At 41.1% G+C, this 24309-nt stretch overlaps 1 protein-coding gene across 1 annotated transcript in view; it reads left to right on the plus strand.

Moving 5' to 3' along the window:
* Positions 1-24309, plus strand: part of LOC124606219 (low-density lipoprotein receptor-related protein 4) — a 633935-nt gene that overhangs the window by 484717 nt on the left and 124909 nt on the right. Inside the window, exon 18 of the mRNA XM_047138193.1 lies at positions 4173-4388. Within this exon, the coding sequence (XP_046994149.1) occupies positions 4173-4388 (216 nt within the window). The remainder of the gene's footprint in view (positions 1-4172; positions 4389-24309) is intronic.

Below are 24309 nucleotides of genomic sequence, written 5' to 3' on the forward strand. Positions count from 1 at the left end.
TGTGTCAAGTGGGCAGCTGGAGACAACATCTTAGTCCTCCATGGCGTCTGGCCAGGCAGCTGTGTCATGGGCTGCCAGCATGACTGCAATGCTGGTGTCGGTGCCAGGTTGATGTCGATGGATATCTCGCACTGCAGAGATGACTGTGCTGCCAGATGTGACATCTGTAACTGTGACAGTGGCTGCTGCATGCCCTGGCTGCGTGCCGGATCTGTGAACGAAAAGTTGGTGGCAGAATCTCCCGAGTGGATTGGTTCAGATGCCTCTGTGTAAACCCATTGGACTGTGGATGATGTAGGTGGAATGGGACAGCACCTCAAACACCTCTCCCCATTCCCATTTGCAATCCCTGCCAACACATGAAGCAACACTGGTTGCTGAGGCCAAAACTGTGAATCAGAAGGAGGGGCATAAAGTCTTCCCATGTGTGAGTGGCTCACAAATTGTCTATCTGTGATTTGAAGATCCTTACAAAGTGTTCAGCTTCATCATACGACTGAAGATGAATATCCATTGTTTGCACAAAACTGTTAAAACTTCCAAGATGTGAACTGTGGCCCATTATCTGACACCATCTGTCAGTAAACCTTCAACGTAGAACATTGACAAACGAGTTGATACTGTGCTGATGGATGTGGTAGACTTCATTGGAATGATAAATGTAAACTTGCTGAGTGCATCGACAACCACTGGACACCATATGTTCCAGTATGGCCCAGCTAAATCTATGTACAGATATTCCCAAGGCCCGTAAGGATGTGGCCACACGAAGTACCACTGTGGGGGAGTGGATTAATACTCTGCACACATTGCACACTCTGAAGTCATGGCCTCAATTTGTGAATCCATCCCTGGAAATGTACAATGACGCCTTTCCAACTGCTTGGTGAGAACAATATCCCAATTTCCTTGGTGCAACAACAGGAGAATTTCACGCTGGATAGGTTAGGGACCATGACTCTTGCATTACCATTGTCAGTGTGCATCAGGAGGTTGCCCATCTATACAGAGATGGCACGCTGATGAGCAAAGTAGCAATGAACCACCAGGAGGTGGATCTTCTTGAGACTCCGCAGTCACCCACAGCGAACAAACTCGAGCACCATCTACAAGGGGAGTCTGATTCCATCTTGTGCATCACAAGGTGGAATGTGACTAGAAAATCTTCCAAAAGACATGTTTCTTCTGGATCAATGTGGTGACAGGAGTCCTTGGAGGAATCAGATGCAACATTGGAGCCAGTAGGGAGCCTCAATAGGAGGTCAGTGTTGAGTGTTTGGTAGTGGGCCAATATGACAACTTGTATTGATAAATGGACAAGAGAAGAGCCCACTGTTGTAAATTCTGTGCGGTGTGTGCTGGGACAGGCTGGGAGGACCCAAACACAGCCATCAATGGTCTGTTGTCTGTAACTAGAAAAAAGCGGCAGCCGTACAGGTGTTGATGGAAGTGCATGACCCCATTGATGATAGCTAACACCTCCTTTTCAAGCTGGTTGTAGTTGTGTTAGGCCTTGGTCAATGTCTTTGACATGATCACAATAGGCCTTTCATTGGAGACTACTTGGTGTGAAAATACTGTATCAGTGCCATAAGAGGAGGCATCTACTGCAAGAATGACAGGCTTGTTGGGGTCGATCATGTAGTAGTGCATCTTTCAGCCACTGGAAAATGGTCTGACAATCAGCCAACCATATGAACAGAATGCCCATGTAGTATAACCGATTTAGAGGTGCCACGATCTGAGTAGCATTCGGGATAAAATGGGTGTAATAGGACAGCTTCCCCATTAGAGCTCGCAATTCTGATACATTTGTTGGCAGATGACCACTTAGTGCAACTCTGATAGATGGATGCCATGCACATTAATCACATGGCCTAAATACTCAATTTCAATGAGAAAGAAGGAACAATGAAAACAGTTGCATGTCAGCCTTGCTTTGGACAACACTTGGAAAAATGGTTCTAAATTCTGTAGGTGTTCTGCTGGCATACGACCAGAGACAACTATATCATTCAAATAGTTTGAACAAGAAGGTACTTGCGAGGTCAGTTGCTCAAGATACCTTTTAAAATATCTGGGATGGAAGTGCTACCACATGGTAACCATTGAAACTGGAATAATCCCTTGTGTGTGTTGCTAACAAAAATCTTATTTGACTCTTCATCTAAAGGCAGCTGCAGGTAGACCTCCCAGACATCAGTTTTTGAAAAAAAAAAAAAAAAAAAAAAAAAAAAAAAAAAAAAAAAAAAAAAAAAAAAAACTGACTTAATTTGTATATCAAATCCTCAACCTGGGGCAAAGGAAAAGAATCAACAACATTTCGTGACTTGACAGTTGATTTAAAGTCTGCACAGAGTCTCAACCTGCCGACAGTTTAATAAGGACCATCAGGGGTAATGTCCATTGGCTCACCAATACTGATTTGATGACATCACTGTCCTGCAGTCACTGCAATTCTGAAGCTACTCGGCCCTCTAATGCATGAGGTACAAGATAAGCATGAAAAAACTTTGGCTCCACATTGTCTTTCAGTGTTACATGGGCCTTGCCTAAACTATCATGGAACAGAGAACTGTACTTGCCACATAATGTATTAATATTAGTCAGAAACCCTGATAAATTAATTTGTAACACATTACCATGAACTGACAGTCTGAAAAGGTCAAAGCTACCCATACCAAGTATGTTAGTAGACTCGTGAGAGTGCAACACATGAAATAACACTGCTTTAATAGTACCACGGAACATGACTGGCAAACTGCATGCTCCAAGCATTGGAATAGGTTGCCCCTTGTGTGCTGACACTGATTACATTGTTCATATGTAGCGTGGTTGAGCAATGTAACAGTAACACCAGTGTTTAACTGGAAATTAACACACTTCTTGAACACACGCAACTGAACATATAACTTATTCGATTGTATTGATTAGTTCAGAGTTTGTGTCCTGGTAGTCTGACAAAACAACAATAGGACTGGCATACTGTTGTGCAGCAGACACAACATGCACCTCATTAGAATCACTGTCTGACATTAAATGTGAAAAATGTTTAGCACCATCTGCACTTAGTGGCCATGTTTGCCACATGTAAAACACATGGCTTTGTATCAGAGGCACTGTGCCTTGTCATGTGTTTGAAAGCAAAGTGGGCAGGATTTCCATGATTGTGTGGGCTGCACCGTGGCATGACAGTGCGACTGGTTCAGACGTGACCTATATGTCAGACGACGTCTGACCTGACAAAGGGAGGAGGGGGTGGGGGGTCAAAGTTGGTCCCTGAACTGTCTAACTGTTTTACTCATGATAACAGATACTGCAGGTGCTTAAAAATCATGCTCAGTTACATTGATAGTGGCCTGTGACTCACTAACTGAAAATACTGTACTGAGGTCAGGGTTTGGATGCTTTAGTACGGCAGCACGAATATGGGACTAAGTTCTGTTACCATTTGTTTGTATGACTGTCCTGGTTGCTGTTTTAATCTGAAAAACTTACAATGAGCAGCCACTACATGCACTTGTGATTTAAAATGATTTGACAGTTTGTCTACTAATTTGTCATAGGAGACCTCATGAGCCTGGCAATCTGGAAACCGTTTTACGACCAACTTTAGTACATCTGAGCCTATGGTGTAGACATCTGACAGCAACGTACATTTTACTTCCCAAAGCACTAATACAATATAAAGAAACAAATATTTCTGAGGCCCTGACAAAGCAGCCATCTGTTTTACAGGTTTTATTTTTGGTTTTCTTCATGGAACACCCTATTACTTTTTATTTTTACTAGGCTCACTTCTGCACATCATCCAGCATCTGTCCACTGTAGCTATACACTATCTGGAAAAACTCTACTGCATCCCCAAAACTGCCACCTCAATGCTATCAGAAGGACCTTAAACAGAAACTGACAACAAATCTTCTTCAGATGAATGGATTTAAAAAAAAAATCTTCATGTTTGAGACTCAACCACATTTTTAAATTTGTATATCTGTCAATCCTACCTTTGATACTCCTGTTATGTAGCTGGTAAGTTAAGGTGAGTATTATATGAGATGGATACCTTGTTATTAAATTCAGTGAAATTAGAGGGGGAAAGTGTGTTCTTATTTTCAGATTTTCTGATAACTTAAGAATCACAAATAACAGCATAAATCTTACAATTACAGGAGGCTACATGTACTGGAGTGACTGGGGTGAAGTCCCAAAAATTGAACAAGCAGGAATGGATGGCTCAGACAGATCAGCTTTAATCACACAAAGACTTATTTGGCCAAATGGATTAGCAATTGACTATGCCCGAGGTCGTTTGTATTGGGCAGATGGAGGAACAAAGGCTATAGAGTATGCTTCACTTGATGGAAGTGGAAGAAGAGTTCTGATAAGTTAGTATATTTATGTTGTTTCTACCTTTTGTGCCAATTTAGACTGGAATGGTTTTCAGATATTCTCCATGCATTTTTCATGATGAAAACATATGAGATTTTTTTATAGGTCCGCACAATGCTTTTCTGCATGTTAGTGATAAAAATATCTAAACAGTCTTATCTTGTGCTCAATTATTATATTAGCTGTGAACTTGTGGTGTGATATTCATTTATTTATTGTGTTCCATAGTACTATTGATGGTTCCTTTATTGTATCCTTTAGCTCTGAAATTATTTCAGTATTACATATACTGATCAAGAGAGTTCACTGAATCTATGGTGAAGGCAACATGAAGGAAGAACTTAAAGAGCTCTGTACCACATTCACAGCTAGCAGAACAGTGAAAAAAATCATCAGCAGAATCATATCCACAAAGAAGAAGAGTGACAAGACAAGGAGGTGTAATAGCAGCTTTCACTCTCCTATTACACGTGCATTGAGTCACCAAGCATGCGAGGAAAATTCTTCTCAGAGTGCTCATTAAATCGATCTGTCAGAATAACAACAAAATTACATTCTGAGGCCCACAAAGATGCCATTTCGTGCTACTTTCACTAGGTATTTATGATGTCAGTTGTGGCTGCTGAGTAGTTTACATTGAAAAGACTGGGTGACATATCAAAATACAGCAGAAGGAGCAACACGTATGACTCAACATCATAAATTCTCAGTCGTAGAAGACCAAAATGAGTGTGATAAACATATAAAGTTCGGGGAGGTTTTTGTGCAAGGTAGGTAGCCACTTAGCTTCAAAGGAAAGGTGTGAGAGAAAATTAGAAGATGGTGGGTCACCAACATGATTCACAATGATGGTTATGAGCTGCCATTGTCTTGGCTGCCAGCTGTAGCCAGCATAAAAATGGACTATGCTCACAAGGCTGCTCGTTGGGCATCCCTGAAGACACGTCTGTGAAGGGCACACAATATACTTACCTATTCTAACTGCCACCAAACACCATGGGAGCCACACTACATCACAGAAGCAATTCTGTCCTGATTTGGCTTTGTGGACTAAAATATTTCTTACCAATAACAATTAATAAACATCATCAGCTCCCTTCTACTCTACTCCTAGTATCTAATCAAATGATGATTGGAAGGAATTATTAAGTTGGTGCATAAGTTTGTAGCATTTTTGTTTTGCATGTTGTTATTCTGGTTACTATGGGTTCATTTATTGACTGTCATTTTTTCTTGTAGTTCACTGTTGCTATTTGAGTTTACACGTCCTGGTCAGCCAGAACATTATGACCACCAACCTACTACTGAAATAAACCCATCCAGGCAATAGCAGCTTCACCTAACTGGGAATGACTGCTAGTTCAAAATAGTTCAAATGGCACTGAGCACTATGGGACTTAATATCTGAGGTCATCAGTCCCCTAGAATTTAGAACTACTTAAACCTAACTAACCTAAGGACATTACACACATCCATGCCCAAGGCAGGATTCGAACCTGCGACTGTAGCGATTGCGCGGTTCTGGACTGAAGCGCCTAGAAGTGCTAGGGCACAGCGGCCGGCGACTGCTAGTCAGACACATGCATGGTGCATGTAGTATCAATAAGCATGCTGTCTGTGTGCAGAATTGGGGAGCATGTGATCTCTTTGAGTTTCACTGAGAACAGATTGTGATGGCCCACAGGGTTGGCATGTGCATTTCAGAAATAGCATGACTTGTCAGGTGTTCGAGGAATGCTGTGGTGAGTGTCTTCATGAGATGAAACCATGTCCAGATGTTGAGGGGTTGGGCAGCCACTCCTCTTTACAGATGTCAGACGTTGTAGGCTGGGCAGCCTGTTAAAACAGAACAGGCAGCGAACTGTGGTGGAACTAACATCAAACTTTAATGCTGGGCAGACTATAAGTGTGTCGGAACGCACAGTGCACTGAACACTCCTAAAAATGGGCCTCCGATCTGACAGCCCCTGTATGTGCCAATATTAACACCACGGAATTGGCAGTTATGGCTGAAATGGGCATGTGACTTTGGCACTGGAGATTGGCACAGTGGCAGAGCATTGAATGGTCTGATGAATCCCAATACCTTCTTCATCGTGCTGATTGGAGGGTGTGAATCCTTTGCCTTCCAGGGGAACAGCTCCTTGGCACCTGTACTACAGGAAGCTGATGGCAGTCCCACTATGCTCCAGGGAACATTCACATGGGCATCCACATGTCCAGTGGAGCTTGTGCAAAGCACCATGGCAGCCAAGGAGAGTCATACATTGGTTGCAGACCACGTACACCCCTTCATGACGATCATGTTTCCTGATGCCAGCAGCATTTTTCAACAAGATAATGCACCATGTCACAATATGAGGACTGTGATGGAGTGGTTCGAGGACACAGTGGCAAGTTCCAATTGGTGTGCTGGGTATCCCAACTCACCAGATCTGAACCCGATCATACACATCTGGCATGTGATTGAATGTGCTATCAGAGTTCATCACCCCCCTTCCCATAATCTATGGGAATTAGGTGACTTGTGTGTGCAAATGCTGTTCCAGTTCCCTCCGGTGACCTACTAATGCCACACTGCTTCCATGCCATGATGCATCACTGCTGTTATTCATGTCAAAGGTCGACACCAGCTATTAGGTAGGTGGTCATAATGGGTTCTGGCTGATCAGTGTATTGTCATTTTGTCATTTGGAGACTGTGTAGAGATGTAGACACTACAAAATAGAATGCCAAGTGAAGAAATTGGAACATTTCTGACATCATCTTCTGTTCGAGTTCAGTAGAGGGGTAACAGTAGCAGAGACAGCCAGAAACATTTGCACTGTATATGGGGATAATGCCATTGGACAGAGCATGACCAGAAAATGTTTTTCTCATTTTAAGTAGATTGTTTTGACATTGGTGACTCTCCAGTTTCAGGAAGACCTGCTGGGTTTGATGAAGATTGTATAAACACATTAATCCACAATGATCCACGTCATTGTACTCAATAACTGGCAAAGGTGTCCCATTTGCATGTGGTGGGGAAGGTTCAGAAATCAAGCGTATGGATACCGCATGTTGTAAGTCAAAATCACAAAAATCATTGGGTGCTTCTCTGCTTACTCATCATCAATTGACTCATGAACAACACCGACCATTCCTACCCTGGATCATTACTGGTGATGAGAAATGGTTCTTTGTACTAACATAAGGAAAAGAAGACAGTGTGCAGGGTAAATATCATAGAGGGAGACCAAGAAATATATACACTAAGCAGATTCAGAAGGATGTAGATTGCAGTAGTTACTTGGAGATGAAGAAGCTTGCACAGGATAATGTACCATGGAGAGCTGCATCAAACCAGTCTCTGGACTGAAGACCACAACAACAACAAAGAAAAGAATGGATTGGTTGAGCCAAAACAAAGCACCAACTCCCCATACAAAAACCTGTGTGCACCCACAAAAGATAATGTTATGCATCTGGTGGAACAGCAACAGTGTGATGCACTACAAATCATTCCCCCAAGGTGTAACCATAACTGCTGACATTTATTGTCAACAACTGAGACATTTTGCAGATACAATCCAAGAACAACGAGCTGGAAGACAGTGTCAAGTGATGCGAGTCCATGATAATACCCCTCTGCATACTGCTAGACTGACAGAAAAACACTATACAAGAGCTGGATTGGGAAGTCATTCTTGCACCTACCTTATTCACCTAATCTTGCTCTCTCAGATTTTCGTCTTTTCCATTCTCTATTGAACAACTTTCAAGAAACTTCCTTTCTGGATGAAAATACACTCCAAAAATTGCTTTATGAATTCTTAAAAATTGCTTCACGAGTTCTTCACTTAAAAACCACATCACTTCTACATTCGCAGAAATGAAAAGTTACTCCAGCATTGACAGACTGTTGTAAATAGTGAAAGAGAATGTATTACTGATGACTATAGTCTCTGTTAGATGTATCTGTTGTGCAAACTAATGGAAAAACACTACAAACGTATTCACCAACCCAATATAATGGCAGGAGTGAAGACATTATATCAGAGTTAAAGTTACGTTTCTCTGGTAGTAGTAAATATCCTGATAAAGGCCACCTGCAACAGTAGCCAAAGCATTGGTACTGCATTTTACAACATAACCCAATCTGTAATCCAGAAGACTATCATGGAAAGTGACTGTTGCCTCAGAAGCTTGGAACCTGTATTGCATGTCCAGTATCAAGAAATCCTACATATGTATCGTCAGCTAACAAGTATTTTACACTCTATTTGTGGAATAAATGAGGAAAGAAGCACTGTTATATGCTGCTTTGTGAGCTGTTGTTAGTCTAATACTATATACACAGTCACCATGGGAACAATATGTGGAAGGATAGTATCAGTTTCCAAGAGTAAACTGATTTCCAAAATCTGTCAGTTTGTTCAACGTTATTTTGACATTTCATACTTGAGTGGAATTCCAGTAAATGTCATACAAGAATTTTATAAGCAGTCTTTTCGTAGCCACATTAAAATTTTTCTGTTCCTTATCATTGGAGGATGATTAAACAACTTTCATTTAATACATATGAAGAACTAATGGAGTTTTACCAGGCAACAATAAATGTTGGAAATCATCATGTCATAATGTTTGCTTTGAACTACTCTTTTGTGTCTTGATCACTTTTATCACTTATGCTCCTTATATTATACAGCATCTGTATGTTCCTGATCATTATAGCACTATCTTTGTAATCAGCAAGATGTAGTGCTCTTTTCTATTTCTCCCGTTCATGACTCGATTTTGATTTTCATATATTAAAGTTTATATGACATTCAAAGTTTGGTGATCTTGCAGTTATGCAATTAAATTTAATGAGAAACCACACACATCAATTGTATAATAAAAATACATAACTTTTACATTGCAACATTTTCATTATCTTTCATCAAATGTGATGAACACTGACGTACAAATTGAAATGTTATGGGTAGCCCAGTTACACCTAAAACACATAGTTTTGGCTGGATGATGTGGTGGTGTGTTTAGACCATTAGTGGAGCCAGTTTGACTTTGCCTTCTTCAGTGCTGATGAGATTGAGCACAGTTATGAGATAGCTGCTTTCAGTGAGTGAATGGCCACAGTGGTGCAGGATATTTTAGCTGCATGTTAAAATGTGTTAAATTTCATACTTCCAGGCATGTAGATATGAATCACTTTTACCAAACAGAAATTAAATGCCTCACAAAGCTACAGCATACTGAAGAATTTGTTGAACTTTACACACCACAGCTGCTTCATTATCTGAAAGTGCTTCTTGGCAATGCAGTGACTGATAAGATGCTAAAAAGCAGATGGTTGGTACACTTATCAGAGGATACACAAAAAAATCCTCTGAGTATGCACCAGTAACCACAATATTCTGGCCAAAACAGAACATCCTATGTTGAAAATGTATTTATCCATGTGTATTGCTACTATTACTACTATTTAATTGAAGTGCTGCTGGCAGAAAACATTGAACTATCAAAAAGTCATCAAGCAGCAATTTTACTGCTTGCACACACAAGAGATCTATTGTTCCTTTGGGTCTCTGTACATGATTCTGAAAAAAGTACAATATGTGGTGTCCCTGTGGTGATAAGACAGCTTAATATCTGAATAGTTCTGTACATTCTATACATTGAAGACTGTGCATGGAAATTCTTTGGCAGCTTTTTTTAATTATTATAATTATTTTATGATAGGTTTCCTTTGCATATTTTACCACATTCCATTAGATGACCCACTGACCCACAATACACTTAGTAAAAAAGACAATGCTGAGAAAAACTGCAGAGTTATTGTGTGACTATAGAGTGTCTGTAACACCACATTACAGCTACATGTAGGTTCATTTGTTTGATTGAACATGTTCATATTGATGTTATTAGTGGACTCCCGTATTCAAATGTATATAGATATTGTTTGACAGCAGTTGATCACTTCTCATACTGACCTGAGTCCTTTCCAGTGGGGGATACAACACCTGCAAATATCACAAAAACTTTCTTTCAAAGCTTGGTAGCACAATTCAGTGTACCACTTCACGTTGGAATGGACTAAGACAGACAATTTAAATCTTAATTGTTCTACATGATATGAATCATATTTGGGCAGTCACTACCATTGGACTGCAGACATTAGTAGAGTACCTGCACTACCAGTTAATAAAGGCATCCACTTCTCATGGCTCTGAACAGCGGACTGAAAGCATACCCCTAGCCTTATCAGGCTTGGGGAACGCCACCAGAAAAGATTCAAATGCTACAACAGTTGGTCTAGTTGTGAGCAAATGCTAGAACAGAAGAGTTCTTTGCTGATGCATGAAGTAATACTGTAGAACTGTTGGACTTCATGCAGCAGTTGCATTCACAGACTTCTAAATTACAACTGCCGCGTGGGATTAGCCAAGCGGTCTGAGGCGCTGCAGTCATGGACTGTGCGGCTGGTCCCGGTGGAGGTTCGAGTCCTCCCTCGGGCATGGGTGTGTGTGTTTGTCCTTAGGATAATTTAGGTTAAGTAGTGTGTAAGCTTAGGGACTGATGGCCTTAGCAGTTAAGTCCCATAAGATTTCACACACATTTGAAAAATTTTTAAATCACAACTGTCTATGCCAAAGGAATATGGGCTCATGCACCATTCAGTTTCTAAGACCTATACAATTATTCAAAAACATCATGTTTTGTGATTCCACCTGAAAGCCATTTCAACACCATATTGACAAAACATGTTCATTAGAAGAAAAAAAAAAAGAAAAACACTGGATGCATTTGTAAATAAACCTATTGCCTTAACACTGTTCATGCCTTTTTTGTATACACTGTCAAATTAAGTTTTTTTCCTTGTTCCATTAAATGAGTCAATAGTAGTCCTTCGCCATCCAAAGGATAGTGACCATAACCTTTTTTGACAAAATGTGTGGCAGCATTTCACAAGTTCTCTTGTCGCTTGCCTTGCTGTGAAACTACTTTATATACTGCTATTTCATCTCATATTTCACATACAGAACCTGTGTCTCATAACACTGGACAAAAAATTGTTAAATTTGCCTGCATACCGTAGGAGGTACATGAACTCTTAATTCATTCTGTTTATTCTTATGATTTTCAGCAAGAAATTTGGGTGCCCAGCCAACAAAAAGCTTGCAATAACCTTATCTGTCAATTAGCATGCCATACAAAAGTCTTAATGGAAAAGTGGAAACACCTCAATAAGTGTTTGGTCTTAAATCGATCAGTAAATATTTTATTCATTTTTCTGCAGATGTTCATCAGTAACTATATATTGTGTGGTTATGCATATCATTTTGTCTGTCGTTAACCACGTAATACTGTTGTCTCACACCACTGTAGCATTCTCTCTGTATATTAAACAAATATTGTCATGAATAGCTCTGGTTTTCCTATCATTCTAAGACTGCTGCACAGTCAATAAGATTATAGGTTCTAACAGTATAGTCAAACTGCTTTGCTGATGTATTCATACAGTTATTTATTGGACATTGTATACTATTTTTTATGTATGCTTTTAAAATATTTAGATACATGCCATACAATTGATGAAAAAGAGACCACATATTGCTTAAACAAGATGACGTAACTTGGTTTGAGATTAATGATACTGATGATTATAGCAAGGTATATAACAATAGGAGGCATATACACACGCTGTGAAGCACTTACAGTAATACATTGGTCCATACACATTTTGTGTTCCATCAATTCCATTATGAATTTACTGGATTCTTTCTGTTGTCATTGGTGGTAGGTGCATGTACATTTATGATGGTACAGCCCTTGCTTGATAATATAGACAAGAGAACTGATATTTGCTCTGATGGTGATGCAAAACTTGTTACAGATTCTGTTGGATTCCATTTGAGCATGAAAGCTGTTCCAAGCACAGTGACTTTATGTGTATTCTTTATGGCTGGTTCCCTTTTAAAAATTCTGTAGCCCTCTGATTCAAGTGCGTTTTCATCTCCGTATCTGGTTCCTGAAGAGCTAATATGAGTCTGTGTAATACATCCGTCAGCTGTTGTAAGTTTCCCAGTAATTAGTAAAGTGTTGATGTTCAGTCTGCCTAGCAGATGTTTTTTCTTAGACTGTATATGAGAAGTTCTAGGAAGCTCTGAGTCCTCCTTATAAGATGCTCTAGGCTCTCCAGAATCTGATGGCTTAGTTGCACCTCTGTTTCCAGTGATGAAGGGTTGTTTATCTCCTGGAATACTTTTCCGTCCAGTCATGTCTTGGTTGAAAGTAAGTTAGTAAGGGGTGTTAATCCCTTATGGGATGTTGCATCTGTGATTTATTCATCAGATGGATCTTAACAGGCTGCGCAATGTGGGAACAGATGTCTTTTGTAACTGACCATTTGGTAACAGATGCTACTGATTTTCACAGCAGTCATCAATATGTAAACAGATGCTGACCTTGTAACACTTGTTGCATGTCAGATGCGACATGGGTTTTTGCTCCTCTTGGTGTGTTGCTTTTACCACTAAGTCCGCCATGCTGAGGTTCCCCTCTCTGCCTTTGCTGCTGTTGAGGTATCACTGCCAAGAGAAGATTACTTAATCACCTTCTTTCCCATTGAGATTAATATCTTCATCCACCCCAGAAGCCATTAATCTTATGGAAGTTGCCAGAAGATCACGTGAATTCATAGTGAAGTGCAGCATTACTCTTTGGTGACAAGTGCACAAAAAAACCTTCTTTACTCTTTGATTTTTATTGCTTTTTTTGTAGTGTCATAGATTTTTCAGTTTGTAGTGTTTGAGCTTAAAAATAAAATGTTATTTCCTAACTGTTTCATTGAATCTGTTTAGCAGACAGAGGTAAGCTGTAGTTGGCTAAAGTGTTGACCCCATAAATTGAATTCCATTGTAGACGAACAAATGCAGCACCGTTCAATATCATCTACCGAAGAGTTGGCATGCCTACGTGACAAACAGAGTACTATGGATTGGCAGAACACTTTGTTGAAGCACACCGAAGATTTATGACCCAACACTGAAAACCAGAAAAATGCTGCATTGAACTTTTCTATTGCATCAAGGAATGACCGTTCGGTGGATAACTAGCAAGATGAAAATACGCCCACTGCAGTTCATTCCTGATAAATCTGAATTATGGTGTGCAATGCTTGATCTGACTTTATAGCACCACAGCATAGTAAACGAAGATACCAAATTTATGATCACTGTTAGTGGGCCTGACAATAAAACAGCAATGATCACTGCATATATAATACTCTGCCCACCCACCGTGCCAAAGTATGTACATTTTAAACAGTTACTCCTTGAGCAGTTATGTTGGCCAGTGGAACAACATATCCAACAAGCACTGCATGGTTATAAGAGAGGAGATTAGCCCCCTTCAGAATTTTAGCAGCATCTGCGAAGCTTAGTCGATGACACTGAGTTGCCAGATACAACACTGCAACGTATATGGTACATACATTTGCTAGAGGCAGTTAAAATAACTGTGCCACTTTCTGACAAACACGGTATTTCATCATTGCTCTCAGTAGCCAACAAGGTCTATGCCTCATTAGATGCATGGCATACGTCATTGGTGACATTTGAGCACAGCAATACAGACCTTCAGGAAGCTGCAGCGATATGACAACATCAAAAAGCTGGATCACATTGACGACTTGTGGCGACTGATATTGACATTGGTCGGAGGCAAGGCAGGCATATACAAGAAGAGCAAGGAAGATGGCAGCTTGTCTAAGGAGTATATCTGCTGGTACCACCATCGCTTTGGAAACACGGCAACATGGTGCAGGTCACACCAAACGGCAACAGTGGCTGGCAATAGGTACCTCCAGTCATGAGTTTGAGCACCAGCACCTACCACTGAGAGGTGAGAGTGGTGACGGGCAACTACTGGTGAGTAACCTTTCTTCTTTACCCTCACTGTCCCAAAGACTTTTTGTCACAGATGCTAAATCTGGCCATACTTATGTAATGGACTCAGGGTTGGATGTTGGTGCAATGCCTGTTATAAGTTGTGATGTGAAGCTTTCTCCATCTCAATCAAAGCTCACAGCAGCAAAACAGACTTCAGTAATGACTTACGGAAAATGCCAGATAGATGTAGACCTCAGTTTCCAAGAACGTTTACCATGGACTTCTGTGATTGTCGATGTGTCAGACACAATATTGGGTACAGATTTCTTGTTTCATTGTACAGCTGAAGTAGCTATTGGCTCATCGAGCTTCTGCCGGGGTCTGCAGTGCACTGAAGGCACCCTGGAATGAGGTTCTCTGCCTAGGTTTGATGAAGACGGCATGACACCACATGTAGCAAACTGCGAATCTGTACCATGTGCACAGCCAGTTAACCACACATCATGGTCCGTCACACCAGAACTACACCCAGTCAACCAGTGTCTCAGTGCCTGTGCCAGTTAGCACTTGATCGTTTCACTGCAGTGAAGGCAGAATATGAAGAACTGTTGCACTCACAAGTTGTCTGTAGATCCAACAGCCCATGAACAACACCACTTCATCCAGTAAAGAAAGAAGCAGGACCTGGAGACCATCTGGAGACTACTGGGCGCTCAGTACCCATACCGTACCCGATCGTTATCCGATACCACATATTAGGGATTTTATGCGTGTGCTAGCAGATGCGACCATTTTTAGTGTCAATGATTGGCGGAAAGCATATCACCAAATATCAGTTTCAGCTGCTCATGTACCAAAGACCACTGTCATGACACCATTTGACTTATTCAATTACCTCCGTAAGCCATTTGGTTTGAAAAATGCGCCACAAACTTGACAGCGGTTTGTCGATGATGTACTAAGAGGTTTACTGAACTGCTTTGCATACTTCAGTGACATCATGGTCTTTTCAGCATCCGAGAAATTGCATGAACTGCATCTAAAGCCTGTTTACCAACGCATTGGTGCATATGGCAATGAATCAAAGTGTTTTCTATGACAATGTCAGGTGCCATTCTTGGACTACTTCGTGACAGCAGCTGGTATCAGCCCACTGCAAGATAAACTTGCCCTTATTGTAGAGATGGCTCACTCTGTCAATTATCACCAACTATGTCAGTTCCTTGGAGCAGTTAATTTCAATAGACAACATCAGTGTAATGCGGCAGCCATCCAGGCACCTTTGATATATGCACTAGCTGGCAAGTACGCAGTGGGCAAATGGCCTTTGCCGTGACATTAGAGATGCCAATGGCGTTCGATAAGGCCAGGCATGTCTACCTCAGGTAATCATGAAGGCACACCTGGTTCCTCAGGCACAACTGGCAATTGTTATGGATGCTAACCAGCAAGCCAGTGGTGCAGCTCTACACCAGCATATCAAAGGCCACTGGCAGCCCCCCGGGCTTCTTCTCCTGTCCTCACAAGTTAAATGGAGTGCTTATGATAGGGAATTTCTGGCAGTTTAAAAAACTGTCAGACACTTTCTGCCGCAAATGGTTTTCACAGACCATAAGTCAATTAATTTCACCTTCAGTAGGAACAAGGATGGTTGCTCATTGTAACTATTTAGACAACTTGAATTCATCACCCAATTCATGACAGACTTGCAGTATATAAAAGGAGCTGAGAATGTCATGATGGATTTGCTGTGTCAGTTGGAATTGATCTCTCAGGCTACTGACTACAAGGAGTTAGCTGCTGCATAGGAGGCAGACCAACAACTCACCAAATTCCATTGAAATAGTACATCCAGATAAGTCACTGTTAAATACAACCTTCTGGCGAATGTTTCCAAGTTTGGTGTGACGTATCACAGGGAAAACTGAGGCCTTTTGTAGCTTGGAAACTGTGATGGCAATTATTTGACAGAATGCATAGGCTGGCTCACTGGGGAATAAACGCCAGCCTCAAACTGATGATGGACAGATTTGTGTGCCCCAATATAAATAAGGACTGCCGTAGTCAGGCAAAAACATGCTTAGATTGTCAGAGGGCCAAAGTTGGACAACAAATGCACAAAATGGAAGGAGATTTCCCACTTATGATGCAACATTTCAAACACATGCACCTGGACATTGCAGGACCTCTGTTGTCATCAGAAGGGTACTGTTACCTCGTTACTGCAGTGGACCACTTCACCAGATGAGCGGAGGTGGTTCCATTATCAGACATTTCCATGGAAATGGTAGCACAGGTATTTCTTTCATTGTGGATCGCACATTTCATTTGACCTTTACATGTCACCACAGACCAGGGGCGTCAGTTTGAATTGATGTTGTTCTCAGAATTGCCCAACCTCTGCAGTTCACACCATCATCATATCACAACATACCACCCAACAAGCAATGGAATGATGGAATGCTGGCATATGACATTAAAAGCTCTGTTAATGTTCCACACACTTTCTTGGTCGTCAGCTTTGTTACGGGTTTGTTGGGCCTTCAAACGGCATTAAAAGCAGATTTAGGAGCATCCATCACAGAATTGGTTTATGGTGAACCCTTACAACTACCCACAGAATTCTTTGCTGATCAGACAGAACTGCCAAATGAACTGCAGACAGTGCACAAACATATGGTCAGACTTAACTCAGCTGCTATCTCGAGACATGGGGCGGTAACTACATTTGTGCACAAAGATCAGTGGTCATTTACACATGTGATGCTACAGATGGACGCTGTCAAATTGCCGCTGCAGCCCAGATATTTTGGACCCTACAGAGTTCTCTCCCAGGACAAACAAACCATGTATGTAGATCAAAATGGGAAGAACCAAGTGGTATTGTTGGAACGGGTCAAACTACAAATATGTTACCAACTGAAGAGGTGTACACGCTGAATACAAAATGTCACCTTCTGCACTTCTGGACATGGATGACACCATCTCAGAACCACAAGAGGAAGTGGTATCATCATTGCCAGCACTGGAGACTGAAGAAGTTCAAGCAATGCCTTCAGTACACATGAGAGCTTGGTGTCAGGTGAAATACAAGTATCCCCACCGGGAGAGAATTCACAGTGAAGCGAAGCATTATTCTGTGGCGAAGAGTGCACAGGCCACATTCTCTACTGTTTGATTTTTATTGCTATTCCTTGTATTGACGTAGATCTTTCAGTTCATGGTGTTTGGGCATAAAAATAAAAAGTTATTGTCTGACTACTTCACTGAATCTCTTTAGTGGACGAAGACAAGCTGCAGTTGGCTAAAATCTACCTTATCTCCCACATTGCTGACTAATTGGCTTCCTCTCTTTTCTTACCAAGGGACCAGTTATTATAAATAGACTGGTTGATTGCACATATTTTATAAAACACCATTATGAAATTTTATTGCTTGCATTGACCTTCAATTTGAAACCCTTAGTTTCACATAAGTTTGATATTTCATAAACATATTCACAGTTTCTATTTCTCTACCAAAAATTCAGACTTATAGTTTGTATCAATTTCTTCTGGTGAATTATTTCTTACTTGTTTTCTCAGTTCATAGATAAAGGTTTTGATGTCTACAACAGAAATATGTGTTTTTATTGTATTTACTGTGGCATTTGCTAGAACTGTACTAGAAGTCCTAAAGCAATGACCAGACATGAATGGGAGATACATATATATGACTCTGAACTGTAGACAGGAGGTATATATATTACTTAAAAGCATAAAACTTGCTTCACAATATGCTAAAAATTATTTTTTAAGAAAGATATACAATATACTCCTCCTGTGTGTGTGTGTGTGTGTGTGTGTGTGTGTGTGTGTGTGTGTGTGTGTGCGTGCGTGCGTGCGTGTGCATGTGCATGTGCGTGTGCACTGTGACTTGGCTTTAACACCATGAGAAGGGAACACTTGTTGGCAGATTTGTCAGTGTAATGTGGTCTAAGTTACCTTTGATTCTTCTTCTTCCAGTGTAGCTGCATTGTAGTTTTTGTTCTCGTGGTGTGGCTGCCCTGTTCTAGGCCTGTGCATGAACTTACTCTTCTTGACTTCGAATTCAGGCAGGATGATGCTGTGAAAAAGTGTTTCACTACTTGCAGCTATTAAATGATGAACATGTCTTCAATGATAATCTGTATTGTTTCAACTATTTACATCAATTATGAGGACAGATCCAAATGTCAGTGACTCACAAACATAAACACATTGCTCAATGTGTCCAGTCACATCAAACTCGACTTAAAATCTAAGATTTAAAACCTTTATTTGTCTTGAGTGTTTTCATTGTAGCATGTCCATTTTCTCTGAGATATTCATGACACAGTCAAGGAGAGTATTCTCATTAGAAAGAGCAGATAAGCAGTTGTTAACATCCCACTTAGTAAATCGACTTCATTTACTTCCAGTATGATGAATGTGGAAGAATTATGGGCAAATTTTAAACACATTGTAAATCACGCATTGGACAAGTATGTGCCGAAAAAGTGGGTTACAGATGGAAAAGACCCACCATGGTTTAACAGCGCAATTCAGTGAATGCTCAGGAAGCAAAGACAGTTGCACTCTCAGTACAAGAAAGATCAGGAAAATGAGGACAGGCCAAAGTTAGCAGAGATTCGCGCTGCTGTAAAAAGAGCGATGCGCAAAGCATACCTTATCAAATGATCTTGCTGAAAACCTAAGGAAATTCTGGTCTTATGTAAAATCAGTAAGTGGGTTGAAGGCTTCCATCCAGTCACTCACTAATCAGTCTGGCCTGGCAATGGAAGATAGCAAAACAAAAGTCGAAATTTTAAATTTAGCATTTGAGAAATCTTTCACGCAGGAGGATCGTACAAACATACCACTGTTTGAGTCTTGTACAGATTCCCATATGGAGGACATAGCGATAGACATCCCTGGGGTTGTGAAGCAGCTAAATGGGTTGAAAATAGCCGGCCGGTGTGGCCGTGCGGTTCTAGGTGCTACAGTCTGGAACCGCGTGACCGCTACGGTCACAGGTTTGAATCCTGCCTCTGGCATGGATATGTGTGATGTCCTTAGGTTAGTTAGGTTTAAGTAGTTCTAAGTTCTAGGGGACTGATGACCACAGCAGTTAAGTCCCATAGTGCTCAGAGCCATTTGAACCATTTTTTGGGTAGAAAATAAATAAATCGCCAGGTCCTGATGGGATTCCAATTCGGTTTTACAGAGAGTACTCTACTGCACTGGCTCCTTACTTAGCTTGCATTTATCGTGAATCTCTTGCCCAACGTAAAGTCCCGAGTGACTGGTAAAAAGCACAGGGGACGCCTGTGTATAAGAAGACTTCTGAAGTAATAGAACCCAGTACGTTGTGCTCGATGGTGAGTGTTCATCGGAGGTGAGGGTATCATCAGGAGTGCCCCAGGGAAGTGTGGTAGGTCCGCTGTTGTTTTCTATCTACATAAATGGTCTTTTGGATAGGGTGAATAGCAATGTGCAGCTGTTTGCTGATAATGCTGTGGTGTACGGGAAGGTGTCATCGTTGAGTGACTGTAGGAGGATACAAGATGACTTGGGCAGGATTTGTGATTGGTGGTAAAGAATGGCAGCTAACTCTAAGTATAGTTAAATGTAAATTAATGCAGATCAATAGGAAAAAGAATCCCAAAATATTTGAATACTCCATTAGTAGTGTAGTGCTTGACACAGTCACGTCGATTAAATATTTGGGCGTAACATTGCAGAGCGATATGAAGTGGGACAACCATGTAATGGCAGTTGTGGGGAAGGCAGATAGTCGTCTTCGGTTCATTGGTAGAATTTTGGGAAGATGTGGTTCATCTGTAAAGGAGACCACTTATAAAACACTAATATGACCTATTCTTGAGTACTGCTCATGCACTTGGGGTCCCTATCAGGTCAGATTGAGGGAGTACATAGAATCAATTCAGAGATGGGCTGCTAGATTTGTTACTGTTAGGTTTGATCATCACGCGAGTCTTACGGAAATGCTTCGGGAACTCAGGTGGGAGTCTCTGGAGGAAAGGAGGTGTTCTTTTCATGAATCATTACTGAGGAAATTTAGAGAACCAGCATTTGAGGCTGACTGCAGTATAATTTTACTGCCGCCAACTTATATTTCGCGGGAAGACCACAAAGACAAGATAAGAGAGATTAGGGCTCATACAGAGGCATATAGGCAGTCATTTTCCTTCGTTCTGTTTAGGAGTGGAACAGGGAGAGAAGATGCTAGTTGTGGTACAAGGTACCCTCCGCCATGCACCGTATGATGGATTGTGGAGTATGTGTGTAGATGTAGATGTAGCATCACCAAGGCATAAACGTCCACATCCAGCAAGAGATGCTGCACTCAACATACCGTGCCTTGCCCTTCCTGTTGTGTTATGTTACTACATACGCACCATCCACACAGATCACAGATTAGTGTGCACACATTGGATTTTTTCTACTACATAAAATGTTTATAAGAGACACGACTATCCTCCACCAGTGTGAGCGTCCTCAGTAGAACGTACATTATTCTCATGAAACACTCATGTTACACTAAAAGATGATGTTAATTGATAGTTTATTCTCATGAATAACTCATGTTACACTACAGGGTAATGTTGATTGATTACGTAAAATAGTGGAGCCATTCTGTAGGATCTGATATAGAGTGTAGTGTGCAGTTTAATTTTAACTTTTCTATCAGGTCTCAACCTAACCAACATGTCAGCAGTCATGAAGTATTTTGATAGAACTACCAAAACTGTAAGACAGTCATAATAATTGTGAATGTCATTGCTGCTTGTTTAATTTGTGACACTTTAAGCTGTGCTGTTAGCTCCCAAACTTATCGCCACCTTGTAAATCATGGCATATCCTGAAATCATATGTACACCACACACACTTTGGTAATGTCTCCCTGCAAATCAAAGTTATTGCTTTCATTATGATATAATTTTCCAGTAAATCTCACGTAGTTCCTATATTTTCCACAAGAGGCACCACTTCTCTGACAGAAATTGGTTTGCAAAGTAAACAGCAGAGGCACATTCATAGCTCTTGTCTATTGTTGCCTGGTTTCCTTCTATTTTGGCTAAAATTTCATTTCATTAACTATCATGAACATGGCTTAATGGTAATGAACAATGCTGCACACAGTATAGTTATAACTAAAATAAAGAAGAGGCCACTCGCTTTTAGCAGACTGCTGTGTGTGTGTGTGTGTGTGTGTGTGTGAGGGCGGGGGGGGGGGGGGGGGGTGTTGGCACATAGACATACATAACAAAACATGGTATTAACTACTTTTGAGCTCTGGCACTTCTTTTGGCAGAAGGTGCACACACACACACACACACACACACACACACACACACACACACACACACACACACACACTACCACAGCCATGGCAACATTGATTTTTAGAGAGCAGTTGCCTAGGCTGATGGATGTGAAAAGGAGCTAGGGAAGGATGCATAGGGTTAGGAGGAGGTAGTGAGATAACTTGAAGTGGGAAAGACAGATGACTCAGTGGCTGCACAACAAGATGAAAGGAGTTTTGAAATGGTGGAGTATGTAAGAGATATAGAGAGAGGAAGAGCTGGGAAGGGAGAAGAGACGAAGGTAGAGATGGAGTGGGAGAGAGGGAGGGGAGAGTGGTGGTAACAGGAGAGTAGGAAGAACAGAAAGTGCTCTTGTGATCATCCTGGGTTTGAAAAGCTCAACCACATCCTCCACCAGGACTTTGGTGGTCTCTTATTGTGCAATGAAATGAGACATATCCTACACAAAATCCTCTGCATAACAACCAAACCCCCCCACCCAATGTACAGAATATCCTTGTCAATCCCTATTCCAATCCTACTTCCATTGTTGCACCCCATGGGTCATTCTCTTGTAGACAACTCAGGTGTAAGTCCTGTCCCATGCACTCATTCTACCTCCTCCTGCAGTCCAGTCACAGGCATTTCCTGTGCAATAAAAGACCAACTGTCTACTCTCATGAATGTACATTGTCAGTGACAAAGTGCAAACTTGACCATCCAGTTGCTAAACATGCTGTGCACCACAGCTGAAATGGATTTAACATTTGCTGCACTACATTAGCCACTTTGATATCCATTCCAGCGCGAGTTCCTCTGAACTATAGAGGTGGGAAGTGTCTCTCTAGCATATCCTGCATTATCGCAACCCCTCTGGCCTAAACGTCTGCTAACATCTTGGCCACTGCCTCAAGTCACTGTTTTCCCTTTCTCTTCTGTCATTGTTCCCTGTCCAAATCATGTACTGCCTTCTCCCTTCACTCTTCCTCCTTCCCTGTCTATGTAGGCTTTCTCTCTTTCTCTTTGTCTCTTCCTCCCTCCCCTTTCAACCCTGTCCCCTTCTCTCTCTATTCCCTTTCTGCCTCTCTGTCTCCACCTTCCTATCTTCTCCCTCCCTTTCTCCCTCCCTCTACCATTCTCTCTCTCTCTCTCTCTATCTACAAATATCTATCTATCTCTATCTCAATTCATATGCTGTACCCCTGAGAACTCCTTTCATCTTGTTGTCCAGCTGCTGAGACATCTGTCTTTCTCGCTACTGCCTCGCATTTTCCTTCTAACCCCTTCATTCCTCATGCGTTCTTCCCTACCCCCTCCTACACATCATTCCTTTCTTTTTCTCACTAAGGCTGAATGGTGGATAGTGTAAATCAATTCTCCTTCTGTCACTGTGAAGGCGAAACAGAATAAATTTTCATAGGGAACTTGTCAACTGATGATTTGGAACAGTAAGATGATTGAAATTCTGCAGGATTTATTGAATCCATACACATTATAAAAAATTTAAAAAGGGAAATGGATAGGTTAAAGTTAGATATAGTGGGCATTAGTGAAGTTCGGTGGCAGGAGGAACAAGACTTTTGGTCTGGTGATTACAGGGTTATAAATACAAAACCAAATAGGGGTAATGCAGGAGTAGGTTTAATAATGAATAAAAAAATAGGAGTGCGGGTTAGCTACTACAAAAGCATGGTGAACGCATTATTGTGGCCAAGATAGACACAAAGCCCATGCCTACTACAGTAGTACAAGTTTATATGCCAACTAGCTCTGCAGATGATGAAGAAATAGATGAAATGTATGACGAGATAAAAGAAATTATTCAGGTAGTGAAGGGAGACGAAAATTTAATAGTCATGGGTGACTGGAATTCGTCAGTAGGAAAAGGGAGAGAAGGAAACATAGTAGGTGAATATGGATTGGGGGGAAGAAATGAAAGAGGAAGCCGCCTTGTACAATTTTGCACAGAGCATAGCTTAATCATAACTAACACTTGGTTCAAGAATCATAAAAGAAGGTTGTATACCTGGAGGAATCCTGGAGATACTAAAAGGTATCAGATAGATTATATAATGGTAAGACAGAGATTTAGGAACCAGGTTTTAAATTGTAAGACATTTCCAGGGGCAGATGTGGATTCTGACCACAATCTATTGGTTATGAACTGCAGATTGAAACTGAAGAAACTGCAAAAAGGTGGGAATTTAAGGAGATGGGACCTGGATAAACTGAAAGAACCAGAGGTTGTAGAGAGTTTCAGGGAGAGCATAAGGGAACAATTGACAGGAATGGGGGAAAGAAATACAGTAGAAGAAGAATGGGTAGCTCTGAGGGATGAAGTAGTGAAGGCAGCAGAGGATCAAGTAGGTAAAAAGACGAGGGCTAGTAGAAATCCTTGGGTAACAGAAGAAATATTGAATTTAATTGATGAAAGGAGAAAATATAAAAATGCAGTAAATGAAGCAGGCAAAAAGGAATACAAGCATCTCAAAAATGAGATCGACTGGAAATGCAAAATGGCTAAGCAGGGATGGCTAGAGGACAAATGTAAGGATGTAGAGGCTTGTTTCACTAGGGGTAAGATAGATACTGCCTATAGGAAAATTAAGGAGACCTTTGGAGAGAAGAGAACTGCTTGTACGAATATCAAGAGCTCAGATGGCAACCCAGTTCTAAGCAAAGAAGGGAAGGCAGAAAGGTGGAAGGAGTATATAG

This window comes from Schistocerca americana, chromosome 3 (genome assembly GCF_021461395.2).
Source record: "Schistocerca americana isolate TAMUIC-IGC-003095 chromosome 3, iqSchAmer2.1, whole genome shotgun sequence".
Lineage (NCBI taxonomy): Eukaryota > Metazoa > Arthropoda > Insecta > Orthoptera > Acrididae > Schistocerca > Schistocerca americana.